General features: G+C 39.3%; 7 protein-coding genes across 10 annotated transcripts; 3 read left to right on the top strand and 4 right to left on the bottom strand.

The window, feature by feature from the left end:
- Nucleotides 1–454: 454 nt before the first annotated feature.
- Nucleotides 455–2,225, bottom strand: LOC125774814 (uncharacterized). Its single transcript, XM_049445057.1, has one exon. The coding sequence runs from the start codon at nucleotides 2,137–2,139 to the stop codon at nucleotides 1,753–1,755; it is 387 nt and encodes a 128-aa protein (XP_049301014.1). The 5' UTR covers nucleotides 2,140–2,225; the 3' UTR covers nucleotides 455–1,752.
- A 3,760-nt stretch (nucleotides 2,226–5,985) lies between these two features.
- On the top strand, nucleotides 5,986–7,135 carry LOC125774809 (uncharacterized). Of its 2 annotated transcripts, none has more exons than XM_049445048.1 (5): nucleotides 5,986–6,267; nucleotides 6,355–6,573; nucleotides 6,636–6,739; nucleotides 6,817–6,880; nucleotides 6,966–7,135. In XM_049445048.1, the coding sequence occupies exons 1-5, from the start codon at nucleotides 6,243–6,245 to the stop codon at nucleotides 7,085–7,087; spliced, it is 534 nt and encodes a 177-aa protein (XP_049301005.1). In that variant the 5' UTR covers nucleotides 5,986–6,242; the 3' UTR covers nucleotides 7,088–7,135. The 2 variants fall into 2 exon arrangements, with proteins under 2 accessions (XP_049301005.1, XP_049301004.1); XM_049445047.1 differs by having other exon boundaries at nucleotides 5,994–6,267; nucleotides 6,340–6,573.
- Nucleotides 7,100–9,893, bottom strand: LOC125774789 (serine/threonine-protein kinase Pink1, mitochondrial). The gene is made up of 6 exons (XM_049445023.1): nucleotides 9,274–9,893; nucleotides 9,083–9,197; nucleotides 8,397–9,001; nucleotides 7,735–8,326; nucleotides 7,533–7,649; nucleotides 7,100–7,466 (listed from the first exon to the last, which is right to left on the bottom strand). The coding sequence occupies exons 1-6, from the start codon at nucleotides 9,558–9,560 to the stop codon at nucleotides 7,176–7,178; spliced, it is 2,007 nt and encodes a 668-aa protein (XP_049300980.1). The 5' UTR covers nucleotides 9,561–9,893; the 3' UTR covers nucleotides 7,100–7,175.
- Nucleotides 9,894–9,939: 46 nt separating this feature from the next.
- On the top strand, nucleotides 9,940–11,575 carry LOC125774801 (exopolyphosphatase PRUNE1). Its single transcript, XM_049445037.1, has 5 exons — nucleotides 9,940–10,012; nucleotides 10,103–10,230; nucleotides 10,307–10,802; nucleotides 10,872–11,302; nucleotides 11,368–11,575. Exons 2-5 carry the CDS (start codon nucleotides 10,186–10,188, stop codon nucleotides 11,521–11,523), a joined length of 1,128 nt encoding a protein of 375 aa, XP_049300994.1. The 5' UTR covers nucleotides 9,940–10,012; nucleotides 10,103–10,185; the 3' UTR covers nucleotides 11,524–11,575.
- Nucleotides 11,576–11,693: 118 nt separating this feature from the next.
- On the top strand, nucleotides 11,694–13,342 carry LOC125774798 (gustatory and pheromone receptor 32a-like). 2 transcript variants are annotated; one of them, XM_049445033.1, is made up of 6 exons: nucleotides 11,694–12,546; nucleotides 12,610–12,708; nucleotides 12,768–12,844; nucleotides 12,902–12,979; nucleotides 13,067–13,159; nucleotides 13,228–13,342. In XM_049445033.1, exons 1-6 carry the CDS (start codon nucleotides 11,802–11,804, stop codon nucleotides 13,285–13,287), a joined length of 1,152 nt encoding a protein of 383 aa, XP_049300990.1. In that variant the 5' UTR covers nucleotides 11,694–11,801; the 3' UTR covers nucleotides 13,288–13,342. The 2 variants fall into 2 exon arrangements, with proteins under 2 accessions (XP_049300990.1, XP_049300989.1); XM_049445032.1 differs by having other exon boundaries at nucleotides 13,067–13,262.
- Nucleotides 13,343–14,449: 1,107 nt separating this feature from the next.
- Nucleotides 14,450–17,318, bottom strand: LOC125774787 (uncharacterized). 2 transcript variants are annotated; one of them, XM_049445020.1, is made up of 4 exons: nucleotides 17,234–17,318; nucleotides 15,215–17,163; nucleotides 14,988–15,152; nucleotides 14,450–14,911 (listed from the first exon to the last, which is right to left on the bottom strand). In XM_049445020.1, the coding sequence occupies exons 2-4, from the start codon at nucleotides 16,990–16,992 to the stop codon at nucleotides 14,791–14,793; spliced, it is 2,064 nt and encodes a 687-aa protein (XP_049300977.1). In that variant the 5' UTR covers nucleotides 16,993–17,163; nucleotides 17,234–17,318; the 3' UTR covers nucleotides 14,450–14,790. The 2 variants fall into 2 exon arrangements, with proteins under 2 accessions (XP_049300977.1, XP_049300976.1); XM_049445019.1 differs by lacking the exon at nucleotides 17,234–17,318 and having other exon boundaries at nucleotides 15,215–17,178.
- Nucleotides 17,304–24,386, bottom strand: LOC125774805 (phosphopantothenate--cysteine ligase). Its single transcript, XM_049445042.1, has 3 exons — nucleotides 23,599–24,386; nucleotides 21,492–21,720; nucleotides 17,304–21,045 (listed from the first exon to the last, which is right to left on the bottom strand). The coding sequence occupies exons 1-3, from the start codon at nucleotides 23,725–23,727 to the stop codon at nucleotides 20,453–20,455; spliced, it is 951 nt and encodes a 316-aa protein (XP_049300999.1). The 5' UTR covers nucleotides 23,728–24,386; the 3' UTR covers nucleotides 17,304–20,452.
- Between the last annotated feature and the right edge of the window lie 407 nt (nucleotides 24,387–24,793).

Here is a 24,793-nt window from a genome sequence, read left to right as displayed (position 1 = left end):
CTACAATAGGATGCCATTTATATGTGAATCGCTGTCTAGCTGTTTGATTGGCACTTTGGTGCGGGAATCTCTGGTCTCTCAGAATGACCATGAATCTTTGCCGAGCCATGAATCCCTCTCGGGTAGGCTAAAACCGACCTATTGAACGTCGATGGTTTAGAAGTAGAGCAAGACCACAATAAAATTGATAATATTGTCGATTCCGTTCGGATAGAAAAAGCGAAGCATAAATGCACTGAATGGGAAAACCCCGCTCATTCTCTAATGCGTTACTCCATTTTCATGTATTAATAGCAAAAACGTTTACACTGTGCAAAGATTCAGCCGTTATGCAGATAAGAAAGTCAAATCAGCCTGTGACCTATTGGCACTTATTAACGATAAGTCTATGGGAAAAACCCAAGGGAACAAATCTCAAACCTTGTATGATAAGGTAATAAAATACGGGAATAAATTCAATGGTATGTTTTGTTTATTGAAACCGTCCATAAACACATTAACATGAAACATTTTCCAAATATGCGTTTTCTCTCTCTCTCTCGCTGCTTCTTTCGTCTTATCGCAAACCTTTTTAACCGTGTCTCCTATTCAATCTCAGTCGCATCCGTAGAGCTTCCCTCCGACGAGGATATGCTACAACATATGACCATGTTTTGACGTTCGTCCTGGCAAAGATCATTTTCCGCTTTGGATTCCCGTTCATTGAGGTATTCCGGACATTCACCCATTATCGTACAGACGCCCTTGAATCCATCTAACTGGCAGCGATTTCCTAGGAGGATTTCGTCTGTATTCTTGAAATGTATCTTCTCGGATTCGCTCTTCGGAACGAAGCTTGAGATTCTGCGACCGTTTTCGACCGTTTTCGAGGATTGCGAAATCTGGGACACGTCCTTTGGAACGACATTAACACTTTGAGTATTTTCGACCGTTTTCAACGATTGAGTAGTCTCAGATGCATCGTTCGGAATAACGTTGGTGGACACCGCAGAAATGATCAGCACCAGACACAAAGACGTAAACATTGCGAGCTGCATTTTACGATTGTGTATTGTTAAAATGTTCAATAAACCAAACACTACGAAGCTAAACAATCGTACGGAGCTGGTAAAAGGACGTTCCGCTACGTATCAATCACAGTACACGACTAAATGGTAAATGAGCAGAAGTTCTAGTGATAAGACAATCGCGATCGATGCGAATTATCGCCTGTAACTTTTCTTTTCTTAGTATTTGACGTAACCAACGGCCTCAAATCATGCAGTAAGTATTGACATATTAAATCAGTAATATTCCTGCATATTAAACCAGTAATATTCCTGGCTAGAATTCTACGATCCAAGAAAAGATCGAACAAAGAACTTATGCTATGTTGTCAGTAATGTTACTCTTATTGCAAAATGTACAATGTGTTCTCAATTTAAAAAAAATTAATTAACTTATCTAAGATGAGTGGTAATGCAATATAAAATCAACTGTTTCAAATTCGTTATCAACATTTCTAATTTTTATTTGTTGCCTAGAAACTCGATCGTATCGATCAGTTTTCAGAAACTGACACTAGATACACTTTTACAGCACATCTTATTTCATACAACACTGCACTTTAAGCAATAAAGTCTGGCCCCCAGTAAAAAAAACCCCAGTGTTAAACGTGTTAAACGTGTTTAAAACAATCGTATTTATTCGTAATACATATTAATATTTTTCTCTACTCTCGCCCATCGTCGGACTGCCACTGGCTATATCTGGCTAATGAATTAGATTACTATCATCTAAATCTTCCACCGTGTAGCGTTTTTTGTTGAAGAGATTAAGTTGAACGGGTATAGGAAATTCTACACAACACACAACCGGATCGTGCACCTCGAAATAGCAAATGTCGCGCCGGATATCAAACGGTTCCAGAATAATGCGCGGAATAAACGTTGTGCAGTCGCGCACGCGCTGGCAGATACCTTCCCTAGCATTTGGAATTCCTTTCGCCCCTGGAGGAGGCGGGATCGTACACCGATCACCAATGGCCAGTTCGTTCAGCTCGGGAAAGACAAAATCACCGCCGGATGGCGCAGACGTTACGCTGCCCAGCATCCCCAACAGCAGGGCGGAGAACAGCGCCGGAAAATGCTTCGTATACATGTTGACAATCGAAGTTGTTTAATCGTACTGATCCAGATTAAAAGATTGTTTCCCGCGTGAGCAACACTACGACCATCTGAAAACTCTCCGTTTCAACGGGAAGTAAAACCTGTTTAATAGCCGATCGTACATGTGTTTGTGAAGGTTTTGAGCTATGTTATGCGGGGTTTTCCCAACATCGCTTTTGCGTATCGGATGTATGATGTTTTGGGTCATCAATGGAATAACCAAACAACATATTGGCTCTTCAAATTTTTATTTTCAATACACAAATTCCATTTTCTTCATATACTTACTAGAGCATTGTCTGATCTTAATTAATGTGAAATTTATTTAACTTGCTCTAGTTATACACCATCGCATTGTCCGTGCACGGGAAAGTCATAATGTTTTCAATCAGAACTGTAAGGAAATAGTGAGAATTTCGTTTGTAGTCTGAATGAACCAGAAACCAGATCATTTCACCAGAAAAACGGGTATGAAACAAATGATGATTTTAATCCGTACAGTCGGTGTGCTAAAACGAGTTTGACATCACTGATGTGGAGATGGTATGTGGAATGTAGAACATGCAGAGCCCAATGAACTTATCAGAACAAAAGTTGTACTTAATAATGCTCCTAAATATTGCGATTGATCCGAAAGGAATTAATATTTCTTCACATTTATACACAGTGTAATGCGTTGAAGCGAATTGGTTGCAATAAGTTTCTTTTCACTCAAATAATGCTTCAAATAGAAGAAAGCATAAAAAATAAGAAAAAAATAAAAAAAAATCTGAAAACCCGAAAATTTCCTAAGGGGTTAGCCTTGGTTTTTTTGGGAAATTTAGCAAAATTTTAAAAATTGATTTATTTTGATGCGAATTGGTTGAAATAAGTTTCTTTTCACTCAAATAATGCTTTAAATAGAAGAAATCATAAAAAATAAGAAAAAAATAAAAAAATTCTGAAAACCCGAAAATTTCCTAAGGGGTTAGCCTTGGTTTTTTTTGGGAAATTTAGCAAAATTTTAAAAATTGATTTATTTTGATGCGAATTGGTTGGAATAAGTTTCTTTTCACTCAAATAATGCTGTAAATAGAAAAAAGCATAAAAAATAGGAAAAAAATAAAAAAAATTCTGAAAACCCGAAAATTTCCTAAGGGGTTAGCCTTGGTTTTTTTTGGGAAATTTAGCAAAATTTTAAAAATTGATTTATTTTGATGCGAATTGGTTGGAATACGTTTCTTTTCACTCAAATAATGCTTTAAATAGAAGAAAGCATAAAAAATAAGAAAAAAATAAAAAAATTCTGAAAACCCGAAAATTTCTTAAGGGGTTAGCCTTGGTTTTTTCTGGGAAATTTAGCAAAATTTTAAAAATTGATTTATTTTGATGCGAATTGGTTGAAATAAGTTTCTTTTCACTCAAATAACGCTTTAAATAGAAGAAAGCATAAAAAATAAGAAAAAAATAAAAAAATTCTGAAAACCCGAAAATTTCTTAAGGGGTTAGCCTTGGTTTTTTCTGGGAAATTTAGCAAAATTTTAAAAATTGATTTATTTTGATGCGAATTGGTTGAAATGAGTTTCTTTTCACTCAAATAACCCTTTAAATAGAAGAAAGCATAAAAAATAAGAAAAAAATAAAAAAAATCTGAAAACCCGAAAATTTCCTAAGGGGTTAGCCTTGGTTTTTTTTGGGAAATTTTGCAAAATTTTAAAAATTGATTTATTTTGATGCGAATTGGTTGGAATAAGTTTCTTTTCACTCAAATAATGCTTTAAATAGAAAAAAGCATAAAAAATAAGAAAAAAATAAAAAAATTCTGAAAACCCGAAAATTTCCTAAGGGGTTAGCCTTGGTTTTTTTTTGGGGAAATTTAGCAAAATTTTAAAAATTGATTTATTTTGATGCGAATTGATTGGAATACGTTTCTTTTCACTCAAATAATGCTTTAAATAGAAGAAAGCATAAAAAATAAGAAAAAAATAAAAAAATTCTGAAAACCCGAAAATTTCTTAAGGGGTTAGCCTTGGTTTTTTTTGGAAATTTAGCAAAATTTTAAAAATTGATTTATTTTGATGCGAATTGGTTGAAATAAGTTTCTTTTCACTCAAATAATGCTTTAAATAGAAGAAAGCATAAAAAATAAGAAAAAAATAAAAAAATCTGAAAACCCGAAAATTTCCTAAGGGGTTAGCCTTGGTTTTTTTTTGGGGAAATTTAGCAAAATTTTAAAAATTGATTTATTTTGATGCGAATTGGTTGAAATGAGTTTCTTTTCACTCAAATAACCCTTTAAATAGAAGAAAGCATAAAAAATAAGAAAAAAATAAAAAAATTCTGAAAACCCGAAAATTTCCTAAGGGGTTAGCCTTGGTTTTTTCTGGGAAATTTAGCAAAATTTTAAAAATTGATTTATTTTGATGCGAATTGGTTGGAATAAGTTTCTTTTCACTCAAATAATGCTTTAAATAGAAAAAAGCATAAAAAATAAGAAAAAAATTAAAAATTCTGAAAACCCGAAAATTTCCTAAGGGGTTAGCCTTGGTTTTTTCTGGGAAATTTAGCAAAATTTTAAAAATTGATTTATTTTGATGCGAATTGGTTGGAATAAGTTTCTTTTCACTCAAATAATGCTTTAAATAGAAGAAAGCATAAAAAATAAGAAAAAATAAAAAAATTCTGAAAACCCCAAAATTTCCTAAGGGGTTAGCCTTGGTTTTTTTTTGGGAAATTTTGCAAAATTTTAAAAATTGATTTATTTTGATGCAAATTGGTTGCAATAAGTTTCTTTTCACTCAAATAATGCTTTAAATAGAAGAAAGCATAAAAAATAAGACAAAAATATAAAAAATTAAAAAGCTTGAAAATTTCCTAAGGGGTTAGCCTTAGGTTTTTTTTTTGGAAATTAAGCAAAATTTTAAAAATTGATTTATTTTGATGCGAATTAGTTGAAATAAGTTTCTTTTCACTCAAATAATGCTTTAAATAGAAGAAAGCATAAAAAATAAGAAAAAAATAAAAAATTCTGAAAACCCGAAAATTTCCTAAGGGATTAGCCTTGGTTTTTTTTGGGAAATTTTGCAAAATTTTAAAAATTGATTTATTTTGATGCAAATTGGTTGCAATAAGTTTCTTTTCACTCAAATAATGCTTTAAATAGAAGAAAGCATAAAAAATAAGACAAAAATATAAAAAATTAAAAAGCTTGAAAATTTCCTAAGGGGTTAGCCTTAGGTTTTTTTTTTTGGAAATTAAGCAAAATTTTAAAAATTGATTTATTTTGATGCGAATTAGTTGAAATAAGTTTCTTTTCACTCAAATAATGCTTTAAATACAAAAAAGAAAAAAAAATCTTTAAAAAAAATATCTATAAATTTGCCAATCTTCTAAGGTTGGAAATAGACGAAGCGAGATTTACGCGGATCGAGTAATACGCGGCTAGTTTATACCAGATTTAGCCCAGTTCAGGTGTCAAATTTGCCGCGCCTGCTATCGCGCCCGCGTTTCCGCAGAGTTGTTGAAGTGCAGCAACTCTGCGTTTACTCGGTAGCGAGATCGATGACATAAAGAGTTGTTTACAATTTTGTTGATGATTTTCTGGTTAAGAAGAACCAAAACATAAAGATTTCGCTACAAGGACTAAAAACTACAACAAAAAGAGTAGGTTCATAGCTGCAGTAAATAGATTTTCTTAAGCTATTGGCACTGCGTACGCGGTTTGGTCCATACACGAGGCGCGGTTTACTCGCCTGTTTGACCGACGTTATACCAAAATTGACACCCGCGTATTACTCGATCCGCGTAAATCTCGCTTCGTCTATGTCCAACCTAAGGCTTTAGCCTTAGGAACGCAATCGTTCGCAAGCGCGACAATTGCTAAGCATGTAGTGACGGGGTCACATTTCAAACAGCATCACACCTCTCGTATACACCTTAGGAAAATATTTAACGGCTTGTTTGACAATTGTTTATGTTTGAATTGCGCTTGAAATGACTTTTTTATGTTATTGTTTGGCTTGATATACCGTCCGTGTTTCGCTTTCGTGCTTATAGTCGCAAAAATTATCAATTTCTACACGTCCTAAAGCACTTTAAAGTGATTACTTTCCACGAATGAATATGTCTGATCATGGAATTGGTATGTAGCGCTTGTTATTGCAGGTATCATACCCGCTTACGGAGTCAGTTTTATTCATTCGATGTTTGTTAGACAATTTGATTCCAGCTCTCGGGAATAATATTCCAACACAAAATTACTTGCAAGAGTTACTCAGCACGGCAACCGAACTGGAAGCAGAATGCTTGGAAAGGCAACAACAGCGACAAAATGCATCTACCAAGATAGATGCAGTACGAGCTCAGATTAATCAAGCTATCGTTAAAGAAACCGAGTTGAAACGAACCCGTGTATCGGAACAACTTAATAATTATGACAAAAATCAAGGTAATTGTGTAGTAGAAACGCATAAAAACTATTTCATACAACAGCAATTGTTATCATTGCAGAACATTCAAAACGTGCAAATGAAAGGTTTACTGAACAGTTTGGTGAATTGCAAAGAATTATGGGTATTACTATTGCTTGTACACCAGAACGGAAACAGGTTGAGGTGAGGAACAATACAAATAAAAACAATCGCGCATCATTCGTCTAATCAAAACTAATGTTACCATTTGAATATTACAGATAACATTTAACGATGATCACAAAACAAAAGTTAAGCTTTCATACAATGACAAAGGAATAACGGGTAAGATTCTGGCATGTGTATATATACGTGTGTATAAATAAATAGATTGTTCATTAAAAGCAATGCTACTTACATATTATTCCAGTGGATGAAATGTATCCTGCACACCACAAGCTAGACGCCATAAGAACGCACCTCCGCGAAACAGGCGATCTGGTAGGGTTTCTTTCTGTGCTAAGAAAAAAGTTAGCTTTCAACGACGTCTGACTGTATCGGAAATATGTGTTAAAAATAAATATGTTTATTCAACCCGCACTATCTGTTATATACTCACAGCATAGCAATATCACAATTCTTACGAAGAGCCAACATTAACCGTATGTATCCAATCGAGCGCACACTTGATCCGCTCCAAACGTACTCGTGAAAGAAAGCTCGCTATCAGTAAGTACTCCGTGTATGTTCTGCGACCCATCGTACCATCGGGAGTGACCCGCAATGGGCCCTCGCAAAGGATCTTTGTCGTGAGACTCAGCAACCATTGCAAAATTTCATTGCTAGACGGTACGTACTGCTCGCGTAACCATGACGATGGTGACCACAGGAACAGTTGCATCACGTTCGCTGCAAGGTCCGGGCTTAAGCGCTAAAAAGGACGCACCATTAATTTATTGCTTCCTGGGTGTGAAACATTTGCGGGAGTGATACCTACTTTGTTGGGATTTCTCTGCAGAATATTCTGTACAAGACACTGGATCAACTTCGGAACATCTTGATCCATTGCTGGTAGCATATGCTCCTCGTATGTCGTGTTTTTGAGAGCCGAATACTGAAACGATATTTCGAAAGACAGACAAAAGAGCGCTAAAATGTATGGAATGCTTCCTATCCGCAATCTCAGCACCATTACATACCATATCAGAATAAAAAGGATTATCACTGCCAAAAATTTCGTACGCAATTGCGCCACAAGCCCAAAGATCCGCTTTGGTGTAGTTCAGTATTGCAAACGTACCCGGCAACTGTTCGATAATCTCCGGTGCCATTAACGCCATATTGCCGCCCTTATCAATCTCGTCCGAGGTGTACGGGATGCGCAATCCATTTCGCTTGTCTGCAACGCAGCATCCAAAATCGGTCAACACCAGCGTCGGTGGCATATTCGGGCGCAGTTCGATGAGAATGTTATCCGACTTAATGTCCCGATGTGAAACGCCGTGACGATTCAAATGTGCGACGGCTTCCAGCAGCTGCGCAAACAAAAGAATGCGTGTACGCATATCCACGCCTGGCTGCTGGAGGTATTCTTTCAAATTTATGTTGTATCGTTTCATCAACAGAAACAAACTCATGTTGCGTCCGTAACCTTGCGGATTCAGCCGTTGGGGCAGTGCCATCGGATACAGCGTTGCGGACATGGACAAGTCCGGCACTTGGTCACAAAATACACCGTACATTTCCACCACGTTTGGATGAGGTGGAAGAAAATTGGTCTTTTCCATGAGACTAAAAGCAACAAAAAAAGAGTTACCCAATCATGCTACAGTATTTGCAGTTGCTGTACACTGTTAATTACCTTTTTTCCCACGCACTTTCGATGGTTCTTCTCTTGGCCGGAACAGTTTCACGGTACATTCCCTTCAGAATGGCCATCGCGTTGCTTTGTATGTCGTAATTAAACATCATCTTCAGTGCCAACGGATATTCTTCGATGTTATAATCTTTTTCGTTTGATTCGCGCAAATAATCGTTTATGCTGTGCTCATGCTTTGATGATGCGCTATTTTCAGACATCGTTCTAATTCTTGTTTCACTATTAAACCGCACTCTGCGATTGTTATTTGCTCCCGTTTGGTCATCACTATCATTTATCATTTGACGCAAAACGGCCGAAGACGTTCTTTCCGGCAACAGTAGCGCACTATTGCCGTTGCTCCACTGGCCAGAGAAATCTTGCGTTGCCTCCACCCTTTCTTCTGGGGTTGCTCTATGTTCCGATTGGGACGACGAAGTGTCACTAAAGACACTATCCGGTTCTTTAAGCGAAGCGGCATACACAACGGCCGAGCAGCCTTTAGCAATGGGTTTGCCAATGTTTAAGTTCTCTATTCCGAACTCCTCATCCAGACGGCTTTCGATGTCTTTCTCACCCACTTTCTCCTGAAAGTTTGACATCGCATGCTATGGTAGAAAGCGAAACAACATACATGAGCCAATCTACTATTAGACCAATAAAACTATTGCATATAATATGAAAAGTACCCTAATCTCCCAACAGACGGCTTCCAGCTCATCGTTCTTGGTCAGCACGCCGTCTCCTGAGGCCAAGCTCACTCCGACCAGGGCAAAGAAAGGAGTAGAATCGCCATACAACAGTCTACAATATAAAAAAACGAAACAAATATCCGTTCAAGAACATTCACCACCAAATTCTTTCGTCACCTTCTACATACTTCTTTGTGGCTTGCAGCCGCAAATCGATGGAGTACGGATTGGTAACCCTGTTTAACACATTGTCGATGAAGAGGCGACGCGCTTGGTTACCAAACCGCAGGAAACTGTTGTTCCGGAACTCGTTGATCCGCAGATCATGCCTCAGCGTTTCGTTAATCTTGTTCACTTTTGCACTCTCCGTAGGGTTTGACCAAACGTTGCTAACGTGTATATCCCGCTTGAGATAGTTCTGGACCAGCAGGCGACCATGTTTGTACAAACGTGTGGTCAGCAAACGAAAGGACATTTTTCGGTTCTGTTGTGCTTTCCCTAATCACTATTCGCGTCTGCTCGCTCGTATTCTTTTTGCGTAACAAGTGTAGGTGCGAATGATGAGGTCAGGGAAAAAAAATAACACTTCACACGTTGCCTTCAAATGACGACGTAAAAATGATCGAGAAAATATTACTAGTATTTCAACACTCCTAACGCAAGTTTTTCCACCATCCAACACCACAACCTGCTGCTCGAGGGAATAATTCCATCAAATTGCACACTCTGCTGAACAAATGCACCCGAATGCACCAGTTTTTAATGCACAAAAATATTGTAGGCAAAAATTTGGAACCCTTCTTTTTTCGCAAATCAAAACACAAACACAAACATACGAAGAGAAGTGTCAAGAGAGGGAAATTTTCGAGAAAATACCGCCAAGATATCTACATGAAAATCATCAGACAGCTTTATTTAACTATCTTGGTTTTTATGTCAAAATACTGTCCAAAATTTAGCCGGCTGGTTTTGCGATTGTTTACTATTTGCATCGTGTATATTTCATTACCAAAATAGAAATACCTAGTCGTCGATTGTGATTTTTTACTAAACTGAGTTAAAAACGCCACCCCAGTCAAACGCGAAACACAGTTCGCACAATGAACACGTACTTGCAGCGATGCCGAAGCGCTTTAAAAGATGCTGTAAGTTGCTATACTCATTAAAATGTGACCATATCCGTTCGAGGCATTCCTTACATTTCTACTTTTTCTTTTAAAGATAAGCAAAATTGCAGTCATTGGCAATGAAAGTTGCGATTTGGATTCAGCAGTAAGTTCGATTGCTTTTGCATTTCATTTGCAACACGTGCCAACACTATTAAGCACCTGGTATCGGAAAGATAGTACCATAGTGTTTCCGGTTCTGAATGTTACTCGTGCCGAGCTACCGCTGAAAACCGAAGTAACATTCTTCGTTAGGCGACATGGAATTGCACTCGACGATTTGATATGCCGGGATGAGATCGATTGGAACGTGGAAAAACAAGCGTTAAGTGTTATTCTCGTAGATCATCACGTCACGAAACTGGAACATAACGTTGTGGGGATCGTTGATCATCGGCCCATCGAATCCAATGCTCAGTTCAATTCAAATGCTTTCAAAACGATCGAGCTTGTCGGGTCATGTGCAACGTTAATTGGTCGAGACATATTCAGCCAAAGAACATTAGCAGAATTACCGGAAGGATACAACGTTGCGATGGATTTGCTATATGGTAAGCCTCACACATTTTGTGATGGTTCATAACAATACTTACCTTATTTTTAATTATTTTTACTCACAGGGGCCATCGTGTTAGATACGGTTAACTTTTCCAAACAAGCCGATAAGGCGAAACCGCTCGATCACGAAATTGCAGCAAAAATTGAAACATACCGAAATATATCGGAAGACAATCGACTAGCACACAGAGAGCAACTGTTTCAGTCGCTCGTGCAGGCGCGTAGCGATGTGTCCGAACTGAACGCATATCAATTGCTGCTAAAAGATTTGAAAATCATAGCGCAAAACGATCGGATCGTGTCGGTACCAGGGTTTCCAATGGCAGTACAAGAGTATATAAAGCTACCAGATCAGATGGAACATCTGTTTCGATTTGCCAACAACACCGCTAGTAACGTTGTGATACTGCTTGGACTAAAGGTACTTCCAGATGGGAACGTGCGTCGCGACATTGGCATTATTCCAATCGATGATGAAAGATTAGCAGAACAGGTTAGTTTCGTAGAAACCAACATTTTGTCATGGTCAATAAATATACTAACTGCCGCATTTAACAGATTGTTACAGCTCTCCAAGCGCGTAAGGAGATGAATTTTGAGCTTGAAGAATTATCTACATCGGATCGGAAAGGCAAGTTTTTTCAACAACACAATTTGAAAGCATCACGAAAACAATTGATGCCGATCATCAAGAATGTGCTTAGCACGCTCTAGTGTTACAGAAAAGGATGGTATTAAATTATTGACTTGATTATTACAACAGTTACCACAGAATTGTATGGGTTTGTGGCCTTAGAAAGAAATGCCTGCATTCCACATGCTTCATGTTTATATACAGCCGAAATACCCAAATTTGATCATTAGAATACCATCCAATATGAAATATGTGACTCCATTAATTACATGTTGGAATATGGAGGTATAAAAACGCTCTAGCCAGATTATACGCAACGACAGTCTGTTCTAATTGTCCATTAGACCGGGTGAAGAATATGCGCGCAGAAACTGTTATCATTTTCTTGCATAACATGTTTGGTGGACCGATAGGTACCGACGATCATAGATCAAGAGCTCCTCGTGTGTTTATCTACACAACACTGATCATTGGAGTGAGTGTTACATTCTTCACGCTTTGCATATTTGATCTACACAAAATACTGTACCAGCGAGACCTGGTGTTAAGCGTTATCGATCTGCTAATGCTGCTTGGAATAGCGGCCACGGTGCTTTCCATACAAACGTCCACGCTTATGAAGTATTTCTACAAACCAAACGTATCCATTATCCAGTGCCTTGAAGATATTGATAGCCATCTGTACACGCTAAACATGCGTCGAGATCCTGCCCAAAGCCTTGCGTCAAACTGTGCCGTAGGTTTCGGTGGTGCAATCACTGTATCGCTTGGCTATTTGCTAGTGAATGTATTGCGAATCAATCGGGCAAATGGATTAATTTTTGGCTTCAAGGTGTACGGATTGTTTGTAGTATTTCTCATGCACGGACTGTTTCTTGTGTTCTGTTACCAAATCCTGAAGCGAATTCGGTACATGGCGAGGCACTTGGAGAAAATGATCGCTACTACCATGCGCCATAATGATCAACCGACAAGTATAACGGAATACGTTAGTATGCGATTTTGCAGAGATCTAAATTCGTTGGCCACTGTGCAAATGCAGTGCTTCCGAGCGGTCAACCATTTAAATGAAGAGTGTGGCTTACCCAACGTTACCATCTTCGGTAAGTGTCTTTTACGATAAAGTTTCTTTTTATTTAATTTTTAAGCCATCTTTATCGTTTCAGGAATGTTTTTCTATGTTCTTACTGCGAAAAGTTTCCAATTATTCTACGTGTGCTCAATCGAATTCAAACAACACGGATTTCAATTTAATCACATGCTAGGTAATAAACGAACTAACAATCAGCAACACAAGCAACAACAAAAAATTGCATACTTTCAGAACCCACGGTATTGATAATGGCAGTGTTTGGATACTTTTCCATTGCTACATATCTTGGAGAGTTGGTTCTAAGGGAGGTAAGCATGAAACAACAATGAAAGGTTCATTTATTTTCCATTGTGTTACTATCTTAGACGCAGCTCGTAATAAATAATCTACACAAATTTGAGGCCATACATTCAATCATACAACAAAAGAAGAACCAATCAGAGGTAATGATGGTAAAGCGATTAAATATTTTCCTGAGTTGTATGACTAACCACAAATAATGTGCTTATTCTTTGCGAAACAAAGTACAGTTGGTAGAACAGCTTGGCAATCAAATAATGCATCAACCAATATGCTTCACGGTCATGAATTTCTTTCAAATAGATCTTAAATTTTTTCATCTGGTAAGTAATTTGACTTTATCTTTTCACGCATTATGTCATTTGTACAATGAATTTCTTCCTTTTTGCAGGTCATGGCATCAGTCGGAACGTATCTGATAATATTGTTGCAGTTCGATTTTGAAAACTAGTGCAATGAAATATTAAGGCCACTATAATCGTCTGTACATAATGTGTTAATCTCACTTCCCCTTTGAAAATGCACACGTGACGTGCAGGGTCATTATTAGCCACTTCACTACCATGAATATTTTAGCATTTAATATTAATCTTGCTCTACCTTTTTGCTTAATTTGTTGCGCTGCAAAAGCAAACGCAACTGTATGCGCCTGTTAGCTCAAACGATCCAGCAATAATGGAAGTGTTTATCAATCATGGCATTTTCAAATTACTCGGTCTAATGCCAATATTTGATACCGCTGATCAACTGTGTAAATCTCTGCTGAGCGTGTGCTACAGCTTGTGTTTGATATCGTTCATTATGCTGCAGCAATATATTATTTACAGTATTCAACTGGAACGAGATTTTTTCGGTTGGTTCATCAGCACCAGCGTACTGTCCACCAGCTTTGTTATCTTGGTGCAGGCAGCAGTGACTGGAAAGGGCATCCAACGGTTAATGGAGGAGCTGATGGAAATTGACTCCTTGCTAGGTGGTGCGAAACGTACGAAGAGATATTTCAGTGCAACATTCTATATTATGTACAGTGTCGGAATCAGTAGGTCAGTTTTTCGAACAAGCCTGATGATATATCTCGGATTACGTTCACCTGGCATTGCTCTACAACTGATCGTACCGTCTGCGATTTGTCTTGCACGTGTTAATTTACAAATATATTTGACGGAACTCATCTCCTCACAACTGGAAGCGATCGCAACGGAGCTCTCCATATCACCCGAAGACGATGATCGATACACGGTTGATGAAGCGAATGTTACACACCAGTGTCGTTGTATACTGCAAAGAACGGAATACTTATTTGGACGGTTGCAAAAATGTCTGCAAATGGTAAACACCCAGTTTGGCTGGTCTACGGCGGCAATTGTAGTGCTCGTGTTCATTGGTATAACATTCCAGTTTCGCATTCCCATGCAACCGATGCCGTTTCATGGTAAGCTAGCCGTAGCATAAAATGTAATTGTATTTATGCAATGTAAACGTATCATATAAAATCTCCCTCTACACAATACAGCTCAAGTGGTGGAAGTTGCATATTCCATCATTCTACTATTCTGTCTATGTCGTTCCTCCAGTCAGGCCATCGAAAAAGTAAGAATCTACAGACAGAGCGCTTGTACAAAAATACATATATTGTTTTTTTGTTTTATCAACAGGTAAATGAAATCAAGCGCATTTTACTTAAACCTTTCTACAACGCATCATTGTGGGATCAGATTAACAATTTTATCGTTCGCACCAAGTTGCAACCATTTGAATTTACAGCCAATGGACTATATGCGATTAATTACGGTTTATTCGGTTCGGTAAGTTCGAATCCGATTCGATGTCCTTGTGCTCGTTCTTCGCGCTGTAATGTCCTTGTTATTGTCTTCCACTTTCCAGACACTCGCCGCTTCTGCTACATACATTGTGATTATGCTCCAGTTTGACCAAAAAACGTCGGACAAATAAGCTAGACTCCTTTCAGCACCCGTTTTAGATTTGTGCGCAAATTGTTATCCATGTCCTTGTAGAAGTATTCATCGAAAAATTTATGCTTGCGCAACATACGGTACAACCGTTCGCCAAATTTTCTGCACAGTAATGAAATGTTAGTGTTATCATTCGGTAGCAAGGATAAAACCGGCTATGATCAATACGGAAAATTACCTTGTTTCGAGATTTTTGTCCGTCAAAAACTTTGCCAACATTGACAGGATGGTTTTGCGTGTCCGCGTGTTGGCCGTGGTTCCCAGGATCGCATCGAGCCCGGAAACGACACAAATGCACACGAGCAATCTTGCCGTAGCGGTACGCACCAACGGATTACGGTGGCTGCAAGAATAGAGTAAAGACTTTAATAGCATCGTCCTGGCATGGATGAAAAGCCGACTTACATGGTTCCACGATTCGATATCGCTCGTACGGTGTGGGGCGTTGGAATGTAGGTGACCAATTTGTCCAACGCCACGTTCGCATCCTTCTGAATGAAGCGATTCGGATCAGCCGTCTTACACAGCAATATGTCGACCATCTCGTCAAACTCTGGCCGTTTGGTGGATTTGGCCTGGCGAAACAGCTCGCCCGACACCTGGCAAGCCGACCGGCACAGAGCTGTCCGAGGCGATTTCAGGAACTCGATCAGCTTCCGGTTTATGACGGTGATGTACTTTTCCTGCATCTTCCAATCAATCCTGCTCGCCGTATCCATCAAATCCCAGATACCCTCCAGACACACTTCCCACACATTGTCCTGCAACTTATCCACAATGGCGGCAATGCTTGCCGGGCTTTCTTTTGCACCCGCAGCAACGCAAACGACTTCCGCACCGTGTGCATGCCGTCGCCCGAACGCATCACCGATCAGTTCCTCAGTATGATCTTCGGCACCTTCACAGTCCAAATCGATCGGCCCATTGCATTCGTCCCGTTCGTTGTCCAGCTGCTCATCGATCGAATCGTCATCGGATGCGTCCTCTTCCTCGTCCAACCCTTCTTCATCGTCGATAGAATCTTCGGCCAGATGAAGCTTTCGAGTACGGCCCGGGTTCGAGACAAACGGATCATCCACGAACTCGTGCACATCCTGCGCGTGCATCCTTGGCCGATTATCTGCTTTCGACTTTGCCGTAAACTTGGACGATTTTCCGATCGTTCCTGCTGCCGCCACCTTAGTGCTTCTACCATAATGACCTCCCATCGTAGCACCGCCGTCAACGAGCTTTGTACAGGAATGATTTCGCTTGGTGCGATCAAAGTACGGCACCTGCGATGCACGACCGTTGCCAGCGCGCAGCTGCTCACGAGCCATCGACAAAACTTTAGCCTTTCGGTCCACTGGTGGCATTCGCGACCGGACATCGACCGGCTCACCGATGGATGATTCACTGTCGCTGGAAGCTAGCAGTGAGCCCTCTGGCTTCCGGTACGAAGAAGCGCCAAAGTTTGTCGTGGTGCGTGGCCCAGCTGCTGGTCTGCTGTTCGCTTGCTGTTGCTGCATCTTCTGTTCCGCTTCAACCAACTCTATCAACGTTCGGCTTGTCTGGCTGTGCATGTTACGATGCCGTCTGTGTACGCTAAAAAACCCACCAACGCGTGATCGACTGCCACTACGGTACGGCGATAGCATGGAAGGCCTACGTACAGCGGGTATGGGAAATGGCTGATGTATCAACCGATCCTGCTGCTGGACCATCCGCGTGGCATTGTTTTGCGTGATAAAATTGTCCGGAAAGCGAAACGTTTGGCAAACGTTCACAATTTGTGGGTTTTTGTTCCTCGGTCGAATGGAGATCGGTTCCTGGTGTGCCAACTTTAACCGTACAGCAGGTCTACCCTGATTGCGCCAGTAAGTGTAACCGCTACCCTCGAACGACTCGTAATTGTACGGTTGCTCCGTGTACCAGCGGTCCCCTTCGCGGTGCTCTTCACTGTATCGATCCGTTTCCCGTTCGCGATCAATCGACCGCTTTGAAGCGCCACTACGTTCGGTCAACATTCGACGCACATCGTCGCTACCGGAGGAAGTTTCATACTGCGGGAATTCCTTTGGTTCGTCACAAACAGATGAATCTTCGTTTAGCTGATAGGAGCGACGCTGTGATCTGCGCACATCATTCGTATCGGTGTAAAGACACCCGCTCGTGATTATCTGCGTAAAACCATTATCTGGCATTTTCTACCGTTGCGTTGTTTGTTTTTTGGCCAAAAACAAAAGTCGTTATTCTTACTTCAACGATTTGATCACGGTCACGATGTATAATTTAAACCTAAAATTTCCCCACAACACCTTTAGAAAGACTCGTTGCGAATTTAATTGCCAACCGGATTACTTATGGCTGGATTGCTTCGATTGATGAAAGAAAGAAATAAACAAATATCAATGTATACTAGATTACCGTACAATTCTTACCTACCAGATACGATCGATTTCTGATGCACGTGCGAGGAGGAAACCGGCAACACAAATTTCGACATTTTCCTACATTTTAAGGGGGGTTCAGTTATTTTTTTTTATTTATTATAGCCTGTAATAGGGTTATGTGTATACGCATTTTATATATCTGTAGTTATTACACATGTATATACTTGGGTGTTTGTGTATATATAAGTTATCGCTAAACGTGTATATCATTTAATCTGGTTGTCTAAATATAACTGGTTCCTTCAGTTCTTCGTATTAACATACCTGCTCCATTCTTTTAATTCCTCATTCTTGGTACCTTTCGTGTCATATTATGATCAAGAGGGACACTTCATGCAAAAAAAAAAACAAATGTTTTCAGCTACATTAACAACTGGCCACCAATGTAAAGTGTTTAAGTAACATATGCCCGCAATTCATGGTAAAAAAATGGTAAATCTTACTGAAACTAGGGAAGTATAACGTAATAAGAAACGCAACGAAACGAAAGGAAAAACGTAACGACAGAGTAAATGCAACATTAACACGTAACAAAACTATTAATCATATCTATCATATCATGGTATGAGTACAATCCCTAGACAGTTCTTCAATTCATCCTGTGCTATGTTCTAAACCTTCCATACTTCGTGGTATCCACTGTGGCTGCCCATCGGCCAGCAATGTTTTAAAGCAAATGCGCTACATTGTTGAATGCTACGGGTGTATAGGACCGCATTTTGTTGTTGTTCAAGCACGCTACGTTTGATGGTGTGGTTCTTCATCTACTTATCGCGAGGACAGACGTTCTTGATTCAGAGTATCTAATTTTACTACCATAGCTTCCTCCTCCTGCTTCCTCTGTTACTTGATTTATCATAGGTTCATAGTTTTACTTAGTTGCTTGTTTTATCCTTTACTTTAGTTCGTTTTCATTACTCGTTTTTTGTCTACCTTCTTCGTGCCTTTTGATAACACTTGTTTACTACTTTAGTTAAACTACCGATGGTTACTTTTTATATGTGTGTTTGTTTTAAGTATTTATTTACCGTTTTTTTTCTCTCTCTATGCTCTCATCTTAAATGTGTTGGCATTAACAGGAAACGATTTTTTGTTTTACTTCAGATTTGTTTATACGTTGAACTACTTGCCTCATATTACAATTACTACAACACTGCAACACTTTCAACAAAAAGGGGACGTTCTTATTTTATTTTGATTAACGTTCTTAACACAACTACACCTTTACTTAGCAATCAAGCTTCGATTGCCAGCTGTTTTAAAGCATACTGTTTTAAAATTAATTGTGGTAAATGCAAACATTTACAAAACATTCAAGAACAGGTTAACGTAAAGCTACTAATCGTCTTTCCATAGCTACTGCTGTGAATATATGTATGTCTCTTCCTACGACAATTGGACAAACCAAAATTAATTGCCTGTTGAGTTGATTCGTGCATCAGTAAATGGTTTGGTTTTCCCATTTCTGTAGTCTATTGGAATAATTTGTAGAAAGGTTTTGTCCTTTTTTCTATAGGTTTATAGATCAGTTTCTTCACGTTCGCAAAAAATAGAGTGATATGTAAACGTAAGGAGTAAATATTCTAGTTATACATCAGTGTTTTTACTTTTCCCGTTGCGGAACGTTTTGCAAGATCCTATGTTTTTATTTCTGTTAATAGTAAAGTTAAAATTGTTGGGCTTCATTTTGGATAGCTTTCGTCATTACACTGAACAAATAATAACAAATTGTCAAAAGCCTGTTCCCTTAAGAGTCTTTCTCTTTTAATGGTTCCGATACAATTTCATTGTAATACTATAAAAGGAGGCACCATACATATATTTATTCCTACCACTGTGTATAAAATGATATCGTCGAATATGCTTTCTTGCTTTAAAGGGATCTTTTCCTTACTTCTACACCAAACATGGTCACCTATTTTACTTTCCCATAGTTAGTAGTTAGCAACCCCACTACGGTTAGTTCGGTTTACGTTTTACCACGGTACCATGTCACATGTTTCAGGTGGTTTGAAATGAGAAGAGCAGCACAGTTTCGTTTTGCTTAGTATTTTATACTACTTATGTATCTACTCACCTCCTCCACCATTCAGTAAAACTGTTATAAGAATCCTGCTGTAACATGTCGTAACAGGTCGTAAGCAGGTTCCCCAAAATGAGTCTCCTTAACCTTTAGTCCGTTTCGATACACCTCCGGTTTGCTGTAAGCTCAATGGTTCAGGGGAGCATTTCACTAATCTCCTCACTACGGCGGTTTGGTTCTACATATGTTTTGCGCACACCTTTTCGTATAGCAGGATCAGATCAGAATCGTGTTTTAAGTGTTTTGTTAACTTGGATACGTAGCATCGGGGCAATTGCTACGGCCTTTTATTACTACGTCGTACAAATGTATAGCAATCAAGACACGAACTCAACAAAAAAACGGAGGTTAACATTTGCCACATTAAGTTCGTCGACGCATTGTGTCCCACATAGAGCATGCGCGTACAGGAAACTGCGATCTACTGGATACTATTAGCTAGGAACTGTTGGTGCAGTCTACACGAGAAAAGTGCAAGGAAACATGCAAGGAGATGCATGATTTTTTGTAGGAATTTGCTTGCTTCCGACCTGAAAGAGGATACTCATGTGCTAAGGAACATGTTGGAAATTTTATTTTCCCACCTCAAGGCTTCAAAAAAGAGTTACTTCTTCTGGTGTTTCACTTGTTTCTTTATCCTTTTGTTTTGTAATAATAATGAAAAGATTGCAATCATTTCACACAGGTAAATAGAATTAATTCAAAATGACGGCGTTACACTAAAGCGTGGAATGTGTTTATACGTAAACTTATAAAACTACCCAAAACAAAAATATTCCTAATAATTTATAACATTCTATACCAACGGAACAAACTTACATACATTGTTCGATACAACCAAATAACAGTTAGGTAACACGAAAAGAACCGTCCAATGAAGATAACGAAGACAAAAAAACATCCCCTTCATAACGTTGTTTCACATTTTTTCATCTATTTTTGTTTGCCCACCCGACGACGAATGAGCTATCTGACCGAACACTACGACAGCTGACGATTGAGTACTCGGTTCCGTAGCTAATACTTCCGGCCCGGGTTTAACACTTTGCAGAAATGCGGTAACATAACGTGACAGTCGACCTGCGTCCCGGGCCCACTGTTGGGCGAGGGTCGGGTCGAACGCGTGGGTCATTGGTGTGTCTGCTGCTCCGTCTCCCGCACGTAATCTTGATGTCGCCGTACTACGTCCGCCACGATCGGTTCCTCGATCTCGAGCCCGGACAGGGCCTGATCCTTCGTCAGCACGATCTCGTAATTGGTGCTGGGCGTCACGAAAACGACACGATTCTTGCGCGTCTGCAGTATGTTCGCGATCACCAGCTTGTGCTTGTACTTGTTAAGACTTTCGCGCGATTTTGCGATCAACAGCGCTTCGTCCGTTTCCAGTTTAAACGACACCACGTACGCGTGGGGCACCCAGAGGCTCACGAGCGGAGCCAACATCTTTGGCACGAGTTGGAGCGATATCGTTGGAGCGCCGTGCCCGGACTGTATCTTGTGCGTTGGCATCTCATCCTGCGGCACGTAGAAGTCGGAAACGGCGGCGGCCAAAAACAGCACCGCATTCCGCTCGAACGGTGCCAACGATTCGCAGGCCGCACGCAACAGCCACATGTAGTCGACCACGCTGGTGAAGGTGATGTACAGCATCCGGTGCGTTTCCTGGGCATTTTTGTACTTGTCCAGTACCGGTGCCAGCACATCCACCGAGTCGGGTTTCACTGGAAAATGGAAGGGCAGTTATTTGCATGAATGCATTATTCTGTTATGTATCCTGGGTTTGTAGTTTTCCACTTTGCTAACATCATCTGGCACGGTTCCCCCGTGCTGTTAATGCAAAAATAGAAATGAATAATAAGCAAGAAATGGCGGAAATCTTCATTAACAATGTGACAAAGGAAAGAGGTAAAAAGTAGTCTACTGATAAAACGTTTGCCAGGAATATGATACACCGTAAACGTGAGCGAGAATAGATTTATTTTCTATGGGAATCAGCTTAATCTATGATACGAAGTATTCCTTTCTTCAAACTACAGTTGACACATTAGTAACTTTCTTTGTTTCGTAAAGTTCTATCCCATAAGTGATCGATTGAAAGAGTTTCTACATTCTTGAAACGTGTTTCTCGCCATATTAGTTGAAAATTGTACCAAAAGTGAGAACTTACCGGTTATTGTGGTGCTCATTCCTTCCTCGTGCAGTTCCAGCATGTCGAGCAGCTGCTGGCCGGTGAAGTGGCGTGAAAATGGTTCCAGTGATTTGCTTCGATGCATAAATATAACGGCATACCCATGCTCAAGAAAATACTCGGCCGAAGCGGAACCCCGATTGCCGGCACTAAAGTTATCGACAAAGCGCACCGTGTTGTGTTCCAACGGAACGGTTGTACCACCGGACTGCAACGGACAGTTGGGCGATTTGGAAAAAATATAACAAAAACACACAAAAAAAACAAAAGTTCATAAAAGGGCTATTAAAATTATTGAAATATAATATGGTTAATGTTTGCTAATAAAAATATGTACTAAATAAAAATAAATTTGAGCATGGTTACAAACAGATTTCCACCTTGTATTAGATATTAACGAAAAAGTATTATTCCCAAGATAGCAAATTTGCTTGAAACAAAACACTTAATCAAGAAGGATATTTGCCTTTTCTCTTTCCCACCGGACAATACATTATGCAAGAATCGTCTGTTCTGATTCAAATGAAGTAGGAAACACAACATATGAGAAATTAAAAATAAAACATAAAAATTTGTGCTGGTTATGAAAACATCGATAAAAAAGTTTAGACAGTAATTCACAAAGGAACAAAATATCAAATTGGATTGTATTCAAATATCAAACTTGTTAACGGGATTGACAACTGGCGTAGTATTATCTAAGGGAAAACAGCTATTCAGGAAACGAGCAGGACACATTTTCCAAGCAAGAAAACCCTTGGAAACACACTTGGGACAAGTTGTGCAAAAGTTCTCCTGCTTTTCCCACCCAGTTCCTGATGTCCATTAACTGGAAGAAAGGAAAGAGTTATGTTCCTCATTTGGAAGTCCAATGAGGTTTGACAAACTTTCTAGGAAAACGTCTGTTACACAGATTTCCCATTTACCCGTGTAGTTGTCCAGAGTTACTTAAAGTCGAGTGATTCTAACTGAACAGAACATTCTTCACCAACAATTTTATAATAAAAAAAACATTTCCTCCAGTAATGTACAGCTCGAATTATCAAATTCTTATCCGCCATATGATGGTAAGTAAAATCATCACTCAGTAAATCATTTTCTTTGAGCTTTAGTTCAGTAATTATACTGTTTACGGGTATCTTTTCTCCACTAAATCACCTTCTCAGGTGTTCTTTTCGTTTGCTGCAAACCTTCACAGCGCAACTACAAATAAAAGGAAGAAAGGTCTAATTTGTGTTTTATCACTTTTCCTCAATTCCTGATTCACCTGATTCATTTCGTGTGTTGTTCCGTTGTTGTATAGTTGTAATGGGGCAGAGGGCCAAAACCAAAAAAGGATCATTGTAGCAATGGTAACGCTGTCGATGGGGTAACTTTATGTTTTATTCATAAAAGGAAACCACCTACCAAAATCGAACGTGCACAATCTAATAAATCGAGTACGCTGGGATTAAAGTAGCCACGTTCTACTCGGAACACAAATGGGGGGGGATCAATAAGATCAGACCCCGTTTTAGGTGTAGAAAAGAATCGTTACTTTTATTTCTTTTGGAGTATAGGTATGGAAATGAAAGAATGTGCATTACATATTACTAAAGCTACGTACCAAACAGGTACCACGAGGTAACTAAGGAACAGCATAGAAACATGCTACTTTGATTTTTAAATCTACTTTCCAACTAACAACCGTATTGTCAGCATATCGTCGTAGTCGAAACAACCACCACCACCACCACCTGTTGATGTGAGCAAAGGGAATTGATACGCACTCGGAGGGATCGTAAATCTAATGTTGGTACCATGTCAAATAGGAGATAGGTATGTTAACAATAATGTCTGTTTTTTTATTTACTGTTGTGCTTTCGTGTATGAAAAGTTTGCATTTCCTTAGTGTTTGATCATATGATTTGATTTGAATTTCTTTTCTTTTAATAATGCTGTTAACATTATTTAACTTTTTTCTTATGCAAACACAAACCAATAGTTGAAAATGTATTTCCCTAATTGTCTCGTCAGTTTAACAAAATAATCTCCCCATTGCAGTGAAAAGCAAAAACAAGACAAATGAAAACAAAATTACAATTACCGTAACGAGCACGATGGGACTCTTGAGTTTGTAGTGTCGGTCGCAGAATTCCTTCAGCAGCGATCGATTATCCTCGAAGCAGTTCGGCGGTAGGTGAGTAGCATAAAAATCTTCCCAATGCGACGTCATGTTGATGCAGTTTACACTATTTCGTTCTTGCGGTTCTTAGGAACAACCAGTATTGCAACCTGCAACTTATTGCGATATCGCTCAAAAACACTCACTCACAATTTGTTCCCGCTTTGGAACAGCATAAATTTCTTCCCCTTATGCTAGCTGCCGTACGAAAGTAATGTTAACTACTGTTTACGCCTTTGCACATCGTGCTGTACTTTGACCGTGTACTGCCCTCCTTCCTTACTCCGGTATATACCACTCGTGCAATCAGCCACAAGTTGGCTCAGGAACTAAAATGCACTATGAACTTCACGTCACACGCACGGTACACCACTATCACCGGATCAGCAGTAATCTATAAAGCGTGTCAGACCACTCTTCACGCACTGCAGCTCACACACAGCCTGTAGGTTCCAATTATGTCCAGCAGGTAATGATGTTATGCTGACTGATGTTGTGCACACCTCATCTTTCAAGTACAATTGCACCGGGTGTTGCAAAGGGTTATCATCGGCTGCGGTGCGTTCCTTTATTGGTTACCTTCAACAACCGAAACATTATAATTTGCCCGTGAAATGTTACACCATTTTCCACCTTCTGCTTATCCTGTATCACATATTTTTACACTGCACTTCCGATATTACGGTATTCATTACATGAGGCCGCGGTCCAGCACGTTCCGAAAGAAGATATTTGACAGATGAAGATTGTGTCAATTTGAAATTAAAATATTGTTATCATAGACAGTTAAAATATTTCCAGCTGAACCAATCATGCAAAAGTTTATTCTTCCAAGCACATACAATCCCCCGACGATCGATTTATTTGCCGTGAAGTAATAAAAAAACCCTATATTTGCGGTAGATATGGCCACAGCTTTACAATACGAGCCAAAGGGCTCCTGTCAAAATTTACATAATTTTGACAAATTGGAGTTGTCAGCCCTTTTCGGTTCTTTCAAATACGATACAATTTAAAACGATTGGTTTGGAAAGGGAAATCATAGAAACGGTAAAGGAATATTTGTTAGTCGAAAGAATTAATTTATATTCGGGTACAAAAAACCAACAAATGAAAG

Source organism: Anopheles funestus, chromosome 2RL (genome assembly GCF_943734845.2).
Source record: "Anopheles funestus chromosome 2RL, idAnoFuneDA-416_04, whole genome shotgun sequence".
In the NCBI taxonomy this organism is placed as follows: Eukaryota; Metazoa; Arthropoda; class Insecta; order Diptera; family Culicidae; genus Anopheles; species Anopheles funestus.
The sequence above is the reverse complement of the archived record's forward strand: the minus strand, read 5'-3'. Positions and strand labels throughout refer to the sequence as shown.

Excerpts from the sequence above, each read along its gene's own strand:
- LOC125774798 (XM_049445032.1), top strand. The coding sequence starts at position 11,802 with ATGCGCGCAGAAACTGTTATCATTTTCTTGCATAACATGTTTGGTGGA. Across the intron at positions 12,547-12,609 it reads ACCCAACGTTACCATCTTCG|GAATGTTTTTCTATGTTCTT; the intron begins GTAAGTGTCTTT and ends TTATCGTTTCAG. Across the intron at positions 12,845-12,901 it reads GAGAGTTGGTTCTAAGGGAG|ACGCAGCTCGTAATAAATAA; the intron begins GTAAGCATGAAA and ends TTACTATCTTAG.
- LOC125774805 (XM_049445042.1), bottom strand. The coding sequence starts at position 23,727 with ATGACGTCGCATTGGGAAGATTTTTATGCTACTCACCTACCGCCGAAC. Across the intron at positions 21,721-23,598 it reads GTCCCATCGTGCTCGTTACG|TCCGGTGGTACAACCGTTCC; the intron begins GTAATTGTAATT and ends TGTCCGTTGCAG. Across the intron at positions 21,046-21,491 it reads AATGAGCACCACAATAACCG|TGAAACCCGACTCGGTGGAT; the intron begins GTAAGTTCTCAC and ends TCCATTTTCCAG.
- LOC125774814 (XM_049445057.1), bottom strand. The coding sequence starts at position 2,139 with ATGTATACGAAGCATTTTCCGGCGCTGTTCTCCGCCCTGCTGTTGGGG.
- LOC125774787 (XM_049445020.1), bottom strand. The coding sequence starts at position 16,992 with ATGCCAGATAATGGTTTTACGCAGATAATCACGAGCGGGTGTCTTTAC. Across the intron at positions 15,153-15,214 it reads ATATCGAATCGTGGAACCAT|CCACCGTAATCCGTTGGTGC; the intron begins GTAAGTCGGCTT and ends CTATTCTTGCAG. Across the intron at positions 14,912-14,987 it reads GACAAAAATCTCGAAACAAG|AAAATTTGGCGAACGGTTGT; the intron begins GTAATTTTCCGT and ends ATTACTGTGCAG.
- LOC125774789 (XM_049445023.1), bottom strand. The coding sequence starts at position 9,560 with ATGTCCTTTCGTTTGCTGACCACACGTTTGTACAAACATGGTCGCCTG. Across the intron at positions 9,002-9,082 it reads CCGTCTGTTGGGAGATTAGG|CATGCGATGTCAAACTTTCA; the intron begins GTACTTTTCATA and ends TTTCTACCATAG. Across the intron at positions 8,327-8,396 it reads GAAAGTGCGTGGGAAAAAAG|TCTCATGGAAAAGACCAATT; the intron begins GTAATTAACAGT and ends TGTTGCTTTTAG.
- LOC125774801 (XM_049445037.1), top strand. The coding sequence starts at position 10,186 with ATGAACACGTACTTGCAGCGATGCCGAAGCGCTTTAAAAGATGCT. Across the intron at positions 10,803-10,871 it reads TGCGATGGATTTGCTATATG|GGGCCATCGTGTTAGATACG; the intron begins GTAAGCCTCACA and ends TTTTACTCACAG. Across the intron at positions 11,303-11,367 it reads ATGAAAGATTAGCAGAACAG|ATTGTTACAGCTCTCCAAGC; the intron begins GTTAGTTTCGTA and ends CGCATTTAACAG.
- LOC125774809 (XM_049445047.1), top strand. The coding sequence starts at position 6,243 with ATGAATATGTCTGATCATGGAATTG. Across the intron at positions 6,268-6,339 it reads TATGTCTGATCATGGAATTG|ACAATTTGATTCCAGCTCTC; the intron begins GTATGTAGCGCT and ends GATGTTTGTTAG. Across the intron at positions 6,574-6,635 it reads TAATTATGACAAAAATCAAG|AACATTCAAAACGTGCAAAT; the intron begins GTAATTGTGTAG and ends TTATCATTGCAG.